At 39.7% G+C, this 17195-nt stretch overlaps 1 protein-coding gene across 2 annotated transcripts in view; it reads right to left on the reverse strand.

Annotated features, from left to right (window-relative positions):
• The window catches only part of csrp1a (cysteine and glycine-rich protein 1a), a 33386-nt gene extending 17031 nt beyond the window's left edge, over positions 1–16355 (reverse strand). For both annotated transcript variants that reach the window (XM_060845492.1, XM_060845493.1), the window contains exons 1-2: positions 16251–16355; positions 5392–5504 (exon numbers count right to left, since the gene is read on the reverse strand). In XM_060845492.1, the coding sequence (XP_060701475.1) occupies positions 5392–5503 (112 nt within the window). In that variant the 5' untranslated portion in view covers position 5504; positions 16251–16355. The remainder of the gene's footprint in view (positions 1–5391; positions 5505–16250) is intronic.
• Between the last annotated feature and the right edge of the window lie 840 nt (positions 16356–17195).

The following is a 17195-nucleotide window of genomic DNA, read 5'->3' on the forward strand; positions in this document are numbered from 1 at the left end:
AGGTTAGACCAGGGAAACCCAGTGGATGCGGTCTATCTAGACTTCCAAAAGGCCTTTGATAAGGTGCCACACGGGAGGCTGCTGAGCAAGGTGAGGGCCCATGGTGTTCGAGGTGAGCTACTGGTATGGATTGAGAATTGCCTGTCTGATAGAAGGCAGAGAGTTGGGATAATAGGTTCTTTTTCAGAATGGCAGCCGGTGACAAGCGGTGTCCCGCAGGGTTCAGTATTGGGGCCGCAGCTGTTCACGTTATATATTAGTGATCTGGATGAAGGGACTGGGGGCATTCCAGCGAAGTTTGCCGATGATACGAAGTTAGGTGGACAGGCAGGTAGTACTGAGGAAGTGGGGAGGCTGCAGAATGATCTGGACAGTTTGAAAGAGTGGTCCAGGAAATGGCTGATGGAATTCAACGTAAGGAGTCTTGCACTTTGGAAAAAAAGAATAACAGCATAGACTACTTTCTAACAGTGAGAAAATTCGAAAAGCCAAAATACAAAGGGATCTGGGAGTGCTAGTCGAGGATTCTCTAAAGGTAAACATGCAGGTTGAGTTCGTGATGAAGAAAGTGAATGCAATGTTGTCACTTATATCAAGAGGGTTGGAATATAAAAGCACCGTTGTGCTGAGACTTTATAAAGCTCCGGTTAGGCCCCATTTGGAGTACTGTGTCCAGTTTTGGTCCCTACACCTCAGGAAGGACATACAGGCACTGGAGCGTGTCCAGCCGAGATTCTCATGGATAATCCCTGGAATGGTTGGTCTAACATACGAGGAACAGCTGAGGATCCTGGGATTGTATTCATTGGAGTTTAGAAGATTAAGCGGAGATTTAATAGAAATATACAAGATAATACATGTCTTGGAAAGGGTGGACGCTAGGAAATTGTTTCCGTTAGGTGAGGAGGCTAGGACCCATGCACACAGCTTGAGAATTAGAGGGGATAAATTCAGAACAGAAATGCGGAGACATTTCTTCAGGCAGAGAGTGGTGGGCCTGTGGAATTCATTGCCGCAGAGTGTAGTGGAGGCTGGGACGCTAAATGTCTTCAAGGCAAAGATTGATAGATTCTTGATGTCTCGAGGAATTAAGGGCTACGGGGAGAATGCAGGTAAGTGGAGTTGAAATGCCCATTGGCCATGATTGAACAGTGGAGTAGACTCGATGGGTTGAATGGCCTTACTTCCACCCCTATGTCTTATGGTCTTACACCTTTATAACAGTAGAAGTTAAAACCCATTTATCATGGGCATGCAGCTTAATCCCCTAAATTGAGAAATGCAAATTAGCACAAATTCTAATCTATTAGAATTAACTATCACATTTCCTGGCTCCTGTGACTGACACTTTGAAACCAGACACTAAAAAAAGTTCAGATTTATTTTCAGGCAAACCTAAAAAAAGGAACCTTCATGATTAAAAAAGATAGTTAGCAATTCATTGAAAAAAATGTTATGGTTCAGAGCTTGAAGTGCAAATTTGTTTTGGCTATAAACCACAAGTCTCTGCCAAGGCAGTAGAAGTTTGGAAAGCTGTTTTAAAAAACATTTACATGACCAAAGCCAGATGCACCATTGAAAGTGCAATTTTGAGACTCCAAAAATCTTCCCTCTTACATATAAATTGCAAGGTATGCATTTTTGTTTAAGCACCAGAATAAAACTGCAGGCATTTCACAAAGTGAGCAAAGCAGTAAATTAGGACCCCCCCCCCCCCCACCACCTCTAATTGATCACATGATCAGCAGCTTTGGGACCCATATCTCAGGATGTTCATACTGGTCCTACAGCATGTTCAGAGGAGGTTCGTAAGAATGGTTCCAGGAATAAAAAGCTTAACACATGAAAGTTTGACTACTCTGGGTCTGTACTCAAAGTGGTACAAGGGTGAGGTGGGGGGTGGGGAGGGGAAGAAGTCTTGAACAGAATGCTGAAATGGCCTGGACAAAGTGGATGTTGAGAAGGAGTTTTCATTGGTAGGAGAGACTAGAACCTGAGGACATTGCTTTAGAGTAAAAGCAAGATTTAAGAACGGAAATGAGAAAATACTTCAGCCGAGAGTAATGAATCTATGGAATTCTTTGCCACAGAAGTCTGGGGAGGCCAGATCTTTAAGAGCACATTTAAAGACAAATAGGTTCTTGAAAGCAGGAGAATGAGGTTGAGAAACTTCTCAGCCATTGAATGGTGGAGAACATGCGATGGGCTGAACAGCCTAATTTCTGCCCCAATATCTTAGTCTATACAGCCTCTATAAGTGAGAATATGGAGGAAGTGGTAAATAAGATAAGAAAACTAAATTGGCACCCTTATATTTAAACTCTAAAATGGAGTTTCAAGCATGGATCAATCGCATAAACAAGTTGTTACTTTTCCAAAAATCAAAGATTATACAGAGTCTCATTTCATTTGCTTCATGTAGAGTTTAAATGTCAAAGTTGGCACAATAGCTAAACTGTTTCTGAAATTCCATTTTCTAGTGTGCTGGTTGGTTAGTGTATTCCCCACCCACTCAGTGATAAACAGGGCAGTTTTAATGGAGATTAAAAAGCTCACTGCATCAGCAAGGTTATTCTGATCTGCTATGCAAAGACTAAAATTTTACATTCAGCCAATGCTCTCAAAATTCCATACAATGCTCCCAATATTACTAAAGTGAGGAAATTACTGAAGGATAGGATGAATAGAGTTTATGCCTATATTAATTTAATTAGCACATCTTTCAAATAACTCAGCCTTTTCAAGAAGCTAGTTGACAAAGGGAATTCAAATCAGCCAGCTTATGCTCATTGAAACATTCCAATATTTTGGCTTACTTTTCAAGCATGCATGGCATTTACAGAGGGTGCATTTGTGTTTTTTTTTTAAATGCCAATTGTTAGTCTGGGACACAAAATTGGCAAAACCTATATGAAGGCTTCAAAATTGAAGGCACTTATCAGAACCTATGGTTAGGCATCCAAGGGAGAAAGTATTTTGCATTGTTAGTAAACCTAGTCCTCTTGTCTCAATATTTAATCTGCATTAGATGTTTTTACTAAAGGACTTTACTATCAGGACAGTTTTTTAAGTTTGGGTCAAGAGAGTCATATTCACATCTAACCAAGCAAAAATAATGGGTTTAAGTGATTTGTGCGTCAGTATGGACAAATTATTTCTCATCCAGCTCAATGTTTATAGGCAGGAGTCTCTATATGGAGAGACTGAAACTTAGTTGTTGAACACTCTTGGGATCCCACAAGTTTATCATAGTCTTCAGATTCTAAGTAGTATCTACCATTTCGGTCAGCCAGAACTACACTTGGGTGTGATAAATTAACATGGTATGCACATATTGAGCATAGTAAAAACAAGTCAGCACCTGAACCATTCCAACAGGCAGCAAGTATAGATTCTTTAGTTAAAAATTTGGCAAACTTTATGCGGAGGCCTACAGGCTGCCCAGGCAGATAAGGTGGTGTCCCTCCAATATGTGGTCTGATTCATTGTGGCAGTGGTGGAGGCAGAGGATGATCATTGTTAAACTGATTTAAACTGCGTTTCAAAATAAACCCCTACCTCCAAATGTAATAAAGACAGCCTGCCCCCACACATCATGGGTGCTGGGGGAAAATAAAAACACCATCACTGTTAGGGTGGGGAATTTAAAACAGACAGGATCCACCTTCCCTTGTCCTCACCTTCCAACCCACCAGTCTCCACAGCCAACATATCAACCTGAAACACTTGCACAAACTCTAACTAGACCCCACCACCAAGCACATCTTCCTCTCCCCAACCCTCTTCTGCAAGGACTGCTCCTTTTGTCCTCCTGGCTCCATGCCATACTCCCCACCAACTGCCTAGTACCTTCCCCGGCAACCATAAAAAGATGCAAAACATGCTAGCACAAGACTCCTCTCACTTCTATCCTGGGCTCGAACAGTCCTCCCAGCTAAGAAGGAGGTTCGCCTGCCACTCCTCCAACCTAGTTTATTGTATCCAGTGTCCAAATGGGGTCTACTCTATCACAAAGACTGAACTTAAACTAAGAGCACATTTCTCTGAACATCTCAGCTAGGCCCAACTTGACCTCCCAGTCACTGCCTATTTTAGTTCCCCTTCCCATTTCCTGACATGACCATCCTCTGCCTTCACCATTCCCACAGTGTATCAGACTGCAAATTGAAGAAACACTACCTCATCTGCCAGACCAGCCTATAGAGTTCTGTAAATTTCAAATCACCTTCCGCCCCCACCCAAACTCCTATTCCAGCTCCTCTTCCCCTCCCTTCCAGCCACCAACTGGATTCATTCCTCCCATTGGCCAACCAGGCCATACTCAATGTATGGTGGGTTTTGGGTGACCATCTTATCTGTAACTCCCCTCACCCCAAGAAAGGGTTTACTCAAAACATCGACTTCTCCACCTCCTGGTGCTGTCTAACTACTGTGTTATCTAACTTGGATTTCAGTATCTGCAGTTTTTTTTGTCTCCAGCTAATTAAATAGCAAGCAGTACAAACAAATAGTGGGTAGGGGTAAGGGTGGGAGAGGCTCAGTAGATACGTTCTAAGAACAGAACTGGGTAAATTTTTTGATCAGTGTGTGCTTTTCCTTTGTTACATCAGCCCTGCTCAGCAACTTAAAATAGTTAGAAGCAGGAATACAAACTGCACATCAGCATTTTCATGGAAATGCTGGAGTTGAAACAGTTTGATTTTGTTGAGGTATACATTGAAAAGGTAGAAGCAGAAGACCCATTCTTATAGTATTTTTGTTTTAAAATACTGTTACAATATCTGCAACTCATGATTGGCAGGCATGCAAGTGGAGACAAGGACATTGATGTTGATGGTTGTGTTCCCATCTTAGGGACAGAAGGTCCTGGCCCAAGTCACTCCTGTTCCAGAGATATGTTAATAATCTAAACAGTGATTGGAAAAGTATTATTGGGACAGGAGCCAGAAGCCCAAAAAAAAAGTGAATCCCAGTATGAATCAGGGCTGGGAATCAAGCATCTATGGTGGCTCAGTGGTTAGCACTGCTGCCTCACAGCACCAGGGTCCCAGGTTTGATTCTAGCCTCGGGTGATTGTCTGTGCAAACTCCACACATCCTCAAAACCTCACTGGGATTTGTTGCAAAATTTCATTAGGAGACAGTAAAACAACTGTTTGTGGCCTTGATTATAACTGCTCAAAACCTTATAGGAGGCGGCTATAACTTCAACTCCCTGGTCCAATCAACCATGGTCTTATTAAATGGCAGTGCAGGCTTAAGGGGTCAAGTGGCCTATTCCTGCTCTTAACTCAAGTGGGAATTCTTCTTGAATTGTCAATCTTGCAAGAATCTAACATTTGAAAAGAGCGGGTATCCAGATAAAAGAATTTAAATTCTATCAGATACTTACTGCACCGGAAACAGGACTTGTGAAAGTACCTCCCATCACACTGCACCTCCTCAGCAAAGTACACAGTCTTCTGGCAGACGCCACATTTATTTCCACCACCCAAGTTTGGCATTCTACAAGAAAGAACAAGCAATTTTTAAAGAGTCTGATGTCTTAATTGGATAATCAAGATGTAAATGTTTGAAGCTTAAGTGGCAAACAAGGAAAAAAACATGACCATTTATTGAATTACTGTCTGTCCTTTTTAATCTGTCAAGAGATTAAATGATTTGTTTATTGCTTCTGCAAATAATAGAAGAGCAAAATTCTCATGCACCTCAATGTATCTTTTAAAAGATCAGAGAGAAAAAAATAAGGTTCTGGGCAACCCTGGTTAGAGTTAGCTGATCTAAGCCAAAGCCACATAGTGGGAATAATTAGTGAATCTGGATACAATGCTTCTCAGTCGAGAGTTATCAACACCAAGTTTGATGGAGCATTATTGTCTCAAACAAAAACAGAAACAAAAGTAGTATGTTTGATATTGTAGGATAATGGGAATACAGAATACCAGAGATTTACCATCTTTTGAGAGCAGAAAATATTTTCCATTTCAGTCCCTAGATAGGTAACTTCTTGGCTGGAGGTTGTAACTTATCTCTAGACTCCCCAGTTTGGGAGAAACATTTTCAGTACTTACCACAGCTTTAAAAAAAGTCTTAGATATATTTCAATTAGATCACATTTTATCCTTTTGGACCAATCTATTCAAATCTCACTACAAAGTGCAAAGCATATAAACTTATAAGCAGCAATGTTTTAAATCAAAAAAAACTTTCATTATGTTCTTTTTAGAAAGTGGTGTAGCACCTTCTAGTAACAAAATTATTTGGAGGTGAAAATAATAGTCACCTGGAAAAAGACAGATTCATGAGTGTCTTAACAACTATGCTTACAGAAAGTTGGTTAGACAACTTTGAAGTACTTTTTTGGGAAAAAGGGTTGAGGAGAAAAGGAGGACGAGACTGATGAGGTATGCAGTCACTTACAGCAGGAACAGGCCCGTCAGCCCAACTTACCCAATTTTATAATTTAAATTAGTCTATAGAGACTTGAGGAAACAAATAGGTCATGAAATAAGAACAGTAGCAATATGGGTATAAAATTAAAAGTGATAGAAAACTATAGTTAGTTATAGTAATGGTTAATAGTTCTCCGGGTGGAAGGTTTCTGGAGTTCCCCAGGGTTGATATGGAGTCCCTAGATCATAGCATGCAGGGAATAAAATTCAAATCTAGAGTCACAAAATTTAGGAGACTTGTTTTGAAGGAGCAGTATAGAACTGGAGGGGACATTGTACTGAAGTATATGCCTTCTCATGTCATTGCCAACTCGGAGTAGGCAGACCGACTTCAAAGAACACAGACAGTACACAATAAAAACACTGTTCTGGAGGGTAAGCCCTTTATTTATGTGTACACAAGTCATTAAAATGTTCAGGATAGGTGGAGAGCAGTTTAAAAAAAAACTGTGCAAGGAGATTACAGTGCAAAAAATAGGAGATAGGATGAACTGATATAGGGCTGAAAGTGTGTTGCTGGAAAAGCGCAGCAGGTCAGGCAGCATCCAAGGAACAGGAGGTTTGACGTTTCGGGCACAAGCCCTTCATCAGGAATGATTAGGGCACTGGTTATACCTCATCTGGAGTTACAGTTCTGGGCAGCACACTATGAAAAAAACATGAATATGTTGGCACGAAAATAAGAGGTTTGAGAGAAAGCTTCTAGGAGATGAAATATTTTAGTGGAGGACTGAAAAGTTAGAAATGTTTTCCTTGGTGAGAAAATTGGATAACTTTTAAAATAATGTTTGGAGGAACAGATTTTGTTCAGACCCAAACTGAAATAATCAGAGGGCAATGATTAAAGCATTCTGCAAAACAACCCCACCCCCAACTGCCAGCATACTGTGGTTTGATGTACACTACCTGGACATTTAATGAAGGCAGGTTCAATTGAGGCATTAAAAAAAAAGTGGTCAGAGATATACAGCATAGAAACAGACCCTTTGGTCCAACCTGTCCACGTCGACCAGGTATCCCAACCCAATCTAGTCCCACCTGCCAGCACCTGGCCCATATTCCTCCAACCCCTTCCTACTCATATACCCATCCAAATATCTCTCATTAAGTGATTTTTGTTCAAATATTTAAGGAGTGTGTGCAAGAGTATTCACTATCTTCAAGTCCAGATAACTAATAGACAGTGGTCTTCTGCACTATAAAACAGAGAGAGGTGGAGTTTCAACACCCAAAGACATCACTGTCCATAGTCTTTCAGGGAAGGAATCAATACATCATAAACCTTGCTCACTTGGATCTCAAACCGCTTTGTAACAACTAAAAAAAAACAACTTTAAAAAAAAAAAATTGATCAGCGACCCTGCATATTCCAATACTTCATGTACAAAGAATCAAAAACAAAAAGCTTTTATTCCAAATAAAACAGAACTCCACATTGTACTTGACCTGCCAAGTTCCTGCTCACATGTGCAATTGTGGTTTCCTCTGCAGGTGCCACATTTTACATTATCATTTAATGTATGGAAACAGACAAACCAATCCAAAATTACCAAATACACCATATTGTATAATACAATTTGTTATAGAGCTTCTTGACTTCAATCTGTGTTCCAAATCACCCTGAACAAACAGGAACTGAATGATTCAACAAGAGACAGGATATTTTCTGTTATGGAGATTGGAGGATGGAGAATGAAACAGAGGAAGGAGGAAAGTGAATTAGTATCAAGTCACACAGAGACACAGGGCGGGGGAAAGGAGAAGGGAGAAGAGGAAGAGTGGGGAAAGAGTTTTTTAAAAAAAAAGTTTAATCACATGGGGAAAAAAGGAGAATCCACTGTTTCATCTATACTTTATGGGCTTGAAAGTCACGATTGGTATATTCCTTATACGGATAAGCTGAAACCTTAAAGAGTTACTAATTGATGCTCAAAAATTGCTAACATTAATATGCATAAACTGATCGTTTCAATTCTCACAATTTGCAAGATTATTTTCTAGCAATAAAGACAAATGCCTGCTCATCCTGCAAGCTTGTGTGCAAGGCACCAAACAACTGCCAACATTTCCAGGCAGCACAATAAAAACAGAACTAGTGGAAGATTCAAAAGATCAAAATAAAGACCACTTCATAAGTGAATGAAGTAGGTCACCCCTGCAAAACAAGTGTCCATGGCCAGTTCAAGGATTTAGTATAGAGTTCAACTGGAAGAACCAATTCTTCCTTTTCTTTCAGCTTGTTAGATCATCACGTCCACAGTCCCCTCCCTCCACCTAGTGGGACTGTTCATCCTTTTAAGTCTGGCAGGATACACTACTGTTCTGCCATTCTGATCACTAAAATCGGAACCAACACCATTTCTTCACCAGCACACTAAACCACTACCCCCATCCCAAACTAACGCACAAATGCTGCCCTAACCACACTTCGGCTCAGATGAAAAGTCATTAGTTTTAAAAACTTTAGCTTGCATGCTCTCTCCCTCAAACCACACCCCCACCCCACCCCCAAGGATGCTACCTGACCTGCTGTCATCTCTTTTTGCTTTCAATACAGATTCCAGGATCTGCAGTAGTTTGCGCTGACATTCAGATATCCTTGGCAAGAAGCCTGAAAGTGGCTAAGCCAACACCTTTCTTCCAAGTATTTGCAAAACTGATCAGCAAAAAAGGTGGTGGTTTTCTGGAGTGCAGTCAAACTCAAAGACACTACGTCATCTGTTAGGATCAAGAGTTACATAAAAGTACAGTTCACAATAGCATAGGTAACTGGAAAGTTTAGTGATGAGGGTTTAGAAAGGTGGTGTAAAAGATAAATTAAGTGGTTTTTGCTGCAAAAACCAAACTTTTATGAAGTACAGACAATAAACAAGATGTTTAAAAGTCCCTTCTACTCAAAGTGCTGGAAGAATCCATTTAAAGTAAAGTAATTAAACAAACAATGGTTAGTTAACATGCAGTCAGCCTCGCAATCAAGTTTGTGCAGAACTTGCTTCAGGCAAGCATTTTTTATAGTTCTATGACAAATGCTTTGATCCATGCAAAAGGAGGAAGTGAACAAAAGTATGTGATTCACAACATTTGATAAAATTTGTGAAGGGAGAGACAGTTGATGGAATTTTTTTGTGATTTGCAACTTTGACTAAGGGGCGGGAGATAGTGAGTGAGAGAGAGAGAGCAATAGACCCTTAATATTAAATTTTTAAGGCAAAATCAAAGTGGAATAGATTTATCAGATATTGGCTCATACTTTGGTTGACTTTGTGTTGCTGATTCAATGACAGGTACATTCAGGTGAAGTGAAAAAGGAGAGCTGTGACCCAAACAGGTCTTGTTCTTGCCAGCCAGATTGATTTTAATCCAATGTCTTTGATGTTATGCATGTGTTGGCCTTTCATCCCTACACTGATCAATTAGTAAACTGACCAAAATCATTAATGTATTAGGTACAGCGCAGGGAGCACAACAGCATTGTCAGTGGAGGTTTAGTTGAAAAAAAAAACTGCTTGAATAAGCTGAATTCATTTAATTTTCAAGTGAAATCACTAGATAATATTTCTGGACTGTTAATGTAAATTAAAGTGAGTTGTCTCCTGTGTTCCTGCCTGACTGTAAATCTGGAAGTTAACCAAAAAAGGGCTTAAGTTATTAAGCAAAGGAAAATGCAAGGTCTTCGCACTTGAAGACCTACTCCTGAAACTGTCTAGCCGAAGTCACCCAAGGTCTTAAAACGGTGGTAGAGACCATACCATTTTATTTCACTTCATTTAAATGGTGTGCTCAAACAAACAGAGGGAAAAAAAAAGAAAGAAAGACTTACAAAAAGTAAGACCTGCTGTTCTTTAAATTTCTTGTTAAAGTATTGACCAAGACCCATTGCATGTAAAATTTACATTTCTTACCAAGTTTTTTTTGGTGTGTGGGAGGGACATGGTGGAAGATGTCACATCAAAAAGGAAACGGTTTGTAGATGGGTTAGTATCAGCATATGTACAGAAGTGAAGTGAAATTTACCTGACTGATTTGTGAAGTTGACTAGTTATGGATGCCAATGGCTATCAGCCTGACACTGATTGGTTCCTGTAGGATTGAACAGCTTGTGGTTGTGAATGATACAAGCAGAAGCTTTTGGACAGCTGAAAAAGGCAGATGGGTGTAAAATAACACTTCATGCCTGTTAAGAGCTCAGGTATCTGCTCCCTCCAGTTGCAATAAGCCATTCCCCATTTACAATTTATGAAATGTTGTTCAGTATCTCCCATCAAGTTGGGAAAGAACAGAAGGAAATAGAAACAAAAGTGCATAGACTGACATCACTGAACTAATTTCCTGGTTTACTCCTCCCTCCATACATAGACAAAAAGGAAGTGATGCTATGGAGTTTTGTTTTGGGAGGAGAGGTTAGAACGGAGTTAAGTGTCAACAGTTCATAGTTGACCCAGTGGTTAATTTGTAATAAAAGAATAATAATATTTGTCTGTATATAAAAAAAAAGTCCTTGGTTTCTGTGAAGGGGAGTGTCAATAAAATGGGGATGCTGTGTACTGTGATATAATCTTTATTGCATGAATAGTCTAGGAATACTAAGACTTTATTCCAGTGCACTACCCTAGTGAGGTATAACAGAACCAAGTCATAACAGTTATGCTATAACTTGTCCTTTATCTGTCATATGAAAGGAGAGTTACAATGATACATAGCTTACACCTATGATATTGCTGTAGTTTAAAAACATCAAGTAAGGAATCAATAGGCCAGGTAATTAGCCAAAAAATTATGGCAACAGCATTTATTTTTCACCAAATGGAAAGTCTACATGCAAGTAACACCCTCAGAATTTACAACATTTTTAGATTGTTTTATTGCAGTTATACTTCCTTGTTTTACCAAAGTTAGCTATCAAAAATATACCAGCAAAGCAGGCTCAACATTCAAATTTTACAACAAACTGCAAATCTACGCAGCCATTTGAAACAGCATGATGAAAGATCAGTTATACAAAACAAGCAGCTTGACTTTATTGGGTACATTTTTCATTCCAGGAAAAGGAATAGGACAGGCCTAAAACTGTACAGCAGCAAGTGGTGTTTCTCTCAAACTGCACAATGGAAGGAATAGCAATTCACTATAATTTAGATGCAAATAGAGTCAGAGTCAGTCGGGCGAGACAAATTAGAATGATGTGCATGCTGCTTGGAATACTACAGACTGTAGAATTTTTCAAGCAGCTCCACCTATATTCAATCCACTGTCTGCTCACACCACAAGTTGGAACTTCCACTGTAGGAAAGATATATCCATCTGCAAGAAGAGGCAGCAAGTGGCCTTTACTTGAATATAAGATTTTGAATATACAGGAAGCAGATTTTTAAAGTGAAAAAAGACCAGTATTCTTTCAATTGCTCAAATGTGCAATCCAGTCAAGCCCAGTATTCCTGCAATGTGATTTTCAAGAGATGCCTTTTAAATTTACTACAAGAATTTAGAGGCAAGTTCCAGCTATGTTATTCTTTACTGGATTTGAGTAAGGGATATCTTCTGACTACTCCTTCATTACATTGTGGGGTATACACATCTGACTGAAGGGCATTAAAATACACAAGTGTTATCTTTGTTCTGACTCAATTTTATTATGGAGTTATTTTAAATCTGAGAATTTAACTCTATTCCACATCAATACAGTTAGCCAAAAGCCCTAATCAGGGGTTTACACCCTACTGCCCTGGAGGAAAAAATTAACCTGAAACAGTAATATGACTAGTTCCTAACCTTGTTGAATGCAAGTTATGAGGCATGTAAAGGACAGGGGTGCATTCTACTATAATATCAGTCAAGCCTGACAACACATGGATGTAGAATGACCAGTTGGGTGCAAATAGACCGGGGAAAGAAAGGCAGTTATTCTAGTCAATCAACATTTATTTCATTATGTTCGGGACAAAACAATTCCACATAAAGAACACTAATTGTGGCCCTAATTAAAAATTAAGTTTGACCTTGTGATTTTCAACTATGAACGACAGAATCTCTTGCAATTCAGATCCCAAATGCAGAATTGTATATCAGTTGATAAATAAGACAGTTCAGCCTGGAAAAAAAAGTGAACATTCAAGGTATACACTGCTGCTATCAAACGTTAAATAAGTGAGATAACAGGAAGGTTTAGCAGGCAGTCAATATCTGCTTTATTATGTTCTTAAAGCATCAAACCCATGCCAATCACCTGAGCTGAGGTGGAATGGGTACAACTAACTTTGTTCAATTAGACTGCATGACAGTATATTTGGCTTCAAGATTGCCATTTTAGAGAGATGTCTTTATATTGCTAGAGAGACACGAACCATACCTACAATGGACAGCAGTTGTTTTTCTCCCTAGCCCCATGAGAAGATTAATTTAATTACTGCAATGGCCATTATATTTGACTTTCTAAAGCCTTTTTCAAAAATGTTGAGTCAAAGTGACCAAACTCAAAGGATAGCAAATGTGATCACAGCAGATAGAACAATAGCCCAACGGTCTTTGTGCACAATTCCTGAGAGGCACTAACTGAAAAAAAAGACAATATTCATCAAATCTGTCACTGTGTGCTCCTCTGCATAAAAGTGACACAGCAATCTCCCTCTTAAAAAGAGAGAAAGAAACCATTATGGACATTCTGTTCAACATCCTCTTGAAATTTAGGAGCTGAAGACTCTTTACCATATGGCTATAATAGATTTTTATTAAAAAAAAACATTGAAAACTAACAGAAGTATTCAAACATATTTGCTACTTGCTGTCCAAGTCACTGTCTAACACATGCTAATTGTGTACAGAAGTGGAAAGTCCCATTGTTCCAAAATTCTCTGCTTATTCATTCTAAGAGTGGACGGGGAAAATGAGAAGTTATAAATGAACTTGCACTGTTTTTCTTTGTAAAAGCAGAGTCTAATGTGTAAGCTGAGCCCAAAAAGCTAGATGAATTCATCCTAAGTCCAAGATGTTTGAGAGTTTTTTTTTAAAAAAAGTAAACAAATCAAAGAAATATCACCTTTGTTGGGTGATGCCTTGGTTCACATATCTGAGACATGCTCATTACTTCATTGCTGCAATGTAGGATTTGACCAGAGTACACCGTTCTCATTCTCCACCTTACCCCAGGATCATTTGAAGCGTAACTTTCTACTGGAAACACGTGGTTCAAATTATGTGTGCATACAATACTTCACGATAACAGATAGACATTCATCGGATTCTTCATGACCACAATAGCCAGTTTGTGTTATTGAAGATAGCATACACAATGCAGCATTAGGTAAAGTGTCCTACCATAGGCAAATATCAAAGTTTCTCCCCCCCCCACTACTGGAAGGCTGTCTTTTCCAGCAAAAAAAATGCAGGAAGGAACAAGGAACCTCCCTGTGATCAGAAGAGCAGCCAGCAGGCTATGAAAGAAGTGTAAGTGAGCAAATTTCCAGTGGAGGAGTTTTTGCTTTTTGGGGTGAGGGGGTGGAGAGGCAGTAATAAAGAGAGAAGAGCAAGCAGCTGGTCAAGGAAATATTCAATTAAAAAAGGGCTAGGAAAACTCAAGTCACTGAAGATGCTTTTTTGCATACGATTTGTAAAAATAAGCTTATGATCATACATGTTTAGTAGATACAAAAAGCCAGTTCTCAATCCCCAAGCCCAAGACTGAGCGGCTGACAGGAAAGAAAGTTGCCTTACAAAATGTGCCCAGACATGATTTTTCCAGAGGAAACACTGGACTACAATACTTTTGCAGCTGCCTCTGCAATTGCATTTGGGATTATGTTTAATATGGATCAGTTGGACCGAAGGACTGTTTCTGTGCTATATGACGAACGAGAAAAAAAGCTTTAAAAATGATGCCTTTTGAAGGTATTGTTTCCCCAATTGGTCATCGAACTGATTGGAATGTACACTCTGCATTTCCTACCTTAAATGGCAATTAAAGTTGAATTTATCACATAGGACCTTAGTTTCCATGTTTCACCTCAACATGGACCACTGTCTGAAGCAGAACAACTTTAATGCCTTTCAGGTCCTTTTGTTTTAAAACACAAGCTGAATGGACTGCACCCCAAGAGGGGCAAGGCTGCTGATCCATTTTGAGGACACTAATCTCAGGCACTCCTTATCAAAGGATAGATTTAATACAATATTTAAAAATTGTCTTCACAACCTAAGAATCTATGCTTCATTCATCTCCCTTCATATTTCTGAAGTTACTTGACTTGGCAAATGTCCACTTCACTAAGAATCTACTGCCAACCTTTAAGTTTTATCTTATTTGCACACTTGGAAATTAAATGCCAGTCCTGGTAATACAAAAAAAAGCCAAGGTTTAAAGCTGAGCTTTCGGCACATCACTGTATACTTCCCTCTAGTTTGAAACAGTTGCTTACTATTCAGTCTCTTAACCAAATCCATGCCTGAATTGCACACTTTACTAAATACCTCCTGAAGGCATAAACACATTCCTCAACTATGCTTGCATCATACCTTCATTAATCCTCTCCATTTCACCAGATAAATTTCCCTTCAAACTAACAAAGGACAGTTGTATTAACTTGCAATTCTTCAAGTGAAAAGACAAACATGTTAGAGAAAATAATTTCAAGACTTTTCATTCCTGATGTTAGACTGACTGACCACTAGTTTATTCCCTTCACTCCCTTTTCTATTTGGGGCAGAGTTGAAGTGTTTGACTCCCGGTTCTCTCGATACAGGCGCGTGCCAAGCAGGACTGAAAGACTGTCTGAAGACTCCATCCTCACTTCCTTCAGCCACCTAGGATGCATTCCATCTGCATTGGGTAACTTTTAAGTGCTGCCAGCTACTCAAATACATCCTTTTATCCTGACAAGAGTTCACAATTCCATTCCTTTTCACTGTGACACTGGAAACAATAAAGACAGGCAGACAGATGCGGGGGATCCATTTAGCCATGCCCTCTGTCTCCATAAGATTTCCTTTTAGAGCCATCAGTAGCCCCACCCATTCTTTTTAAGTAGCTTTTTGTTTTGTTTGCGCAGGTTTGTAAAACACGTACTGCTTAGTAAGCTTTTCTCTCCCCTCACCAATCTATTTACGCTAGCACAAGATCTGATAGAAGCCTTCTCTTTTTCAGTTTCCAAACCGCCATTTAATCTCACGGAGAGTTCTAATACTTTCCAACGGGCAGAGTGCAATTTAAAGAGACGAATGAACACGCCAATTAATGCTTTTGCTCTTTTTAAAACCCTGTTGTTAATATAATAACTTTGTAAATAAGTAGTGCGTCTAAATCCTAGGTGTGTAATAAAATTAAAAAGCTAGTACTCAAAAGCTATTCAGTTTGTTTATTACGACTGTAATTCTAAAAACTCATTAACTTCGACTCATGCTTTTAATGAGATTACTTCATTACGGACTGCCAACTATAATCATACCGCCAAGTTTCCGGCTGCTCCCTTTCTGGGGAAACAGGTTTGCATAAGAGTCATCTCGACCTCCGGATCTGGAGTTTTACCTTATATGGAAACTGGACTAAAAACAGACAGTGCTGCACGCAACAATCCAACTACCCAGCACTGGGGAAACAAAGAAAAACCCCTCAATTTCAGCGAGGAGCATCCTTCAGCTATGGGAGAACCGGACTACCACAGAAACTTGTGCTGGGAGCGCTCAGAACAAACTCAGTAGCCTATGCTACAACTCATTCATGCAAACACCTGCAGTCTCCACCTGAAACGGACAGAGCTGCACCAATACATTTAACCGCAAACAGCTCTCGCTTGCCCCTTCCCAAGTTTACCTGCTCGTAATAGCTGTATCTCGCAGCGCTCTGAATCCTGCTCACCCCGTTACAGTCTGGCCGTGCCTTTAACACTCAATTTAAGGCGGAACTGTGGCCAAAGACAACGCCTCGTCGCCTTTGCACACAGCACTAAAGATGACGTTATCACTATCTGAAGTTGTCATGCCAAAACATTTCTTTTTCAAGTTTTTCTTTAAAAGCCCTAATTTTAAACATTGCTGGGATTCTGTTTCTGCTTATTTATCCAGAGTGTCACCTCTGTGAGCAAATACTTGTCAAGCTATTGTTGTTTGTTTTGATCGGCTCCTGATCAAGTGAGATCTTTTCCACACACAGCAAACTATTTCAGTTTGCTCTTTGTACGTTTACAGTTCGTCCCAAATCGAGCTTGTTGAAAACTCCATGGATATGCCTCACTTCCCCAACACTTTCTCCTCCTGAGTACCACCAGCCCACTACCCCTTTATGCCCCCTCTCCCCATTGTCACACGCTGGGCCTATTTTCTCTATATGAATGAGGAAAAATAATTTAAATGATGCCTTTTGAGGGCATTGTTTCCCCCAACTGGTCATGGAACTGATTGGAATGTACTCTGTGCGTTTCCTACCTTAAATGGCAATTAAGATTCAACTGATCACATTACCCAGGTAATGCCTTGTCCTCTATTACATTAATCCTAATCACACCAAACTGCTCTGGATTCTCTATCTCCTCTCTCCTGGTCCCCCTCTGTCACCTCCAAAAACCACCAGAGGAGAGGTAAAAGTGGAGTCCCATGGTGGCCTGTGCTGGGGCCACAGTCCTCATACAATTTACATCAATGACTTAGATGAGGGGAATGAATGAGCTACATTTACAGATGACATGGAAATAGTAAGGAAAGTAGTGGTGAAGAAAATGCCAGGAAGTTGTAGATGGATATAGATCAGTTGAATGAATCA

Source organism: Hemiscyllium ocellatum, chromosome 26 (genome assembly GCF_020745735.1).
Source record: "Hemiscyllium ocellatum isolate sHemOce1 chromosome 26, sHemOce1.pat.X.cur, whole genome shotgun sequence".
NCBI classification, from domain to species: domain Eukaryota; kingdom Metazoa; phylum Chordata; class Chondrichthyes; order Orectolobiformes; family Hemiscylliidae; genus Hemiscyllium; species Hemiscyllium ocellatum.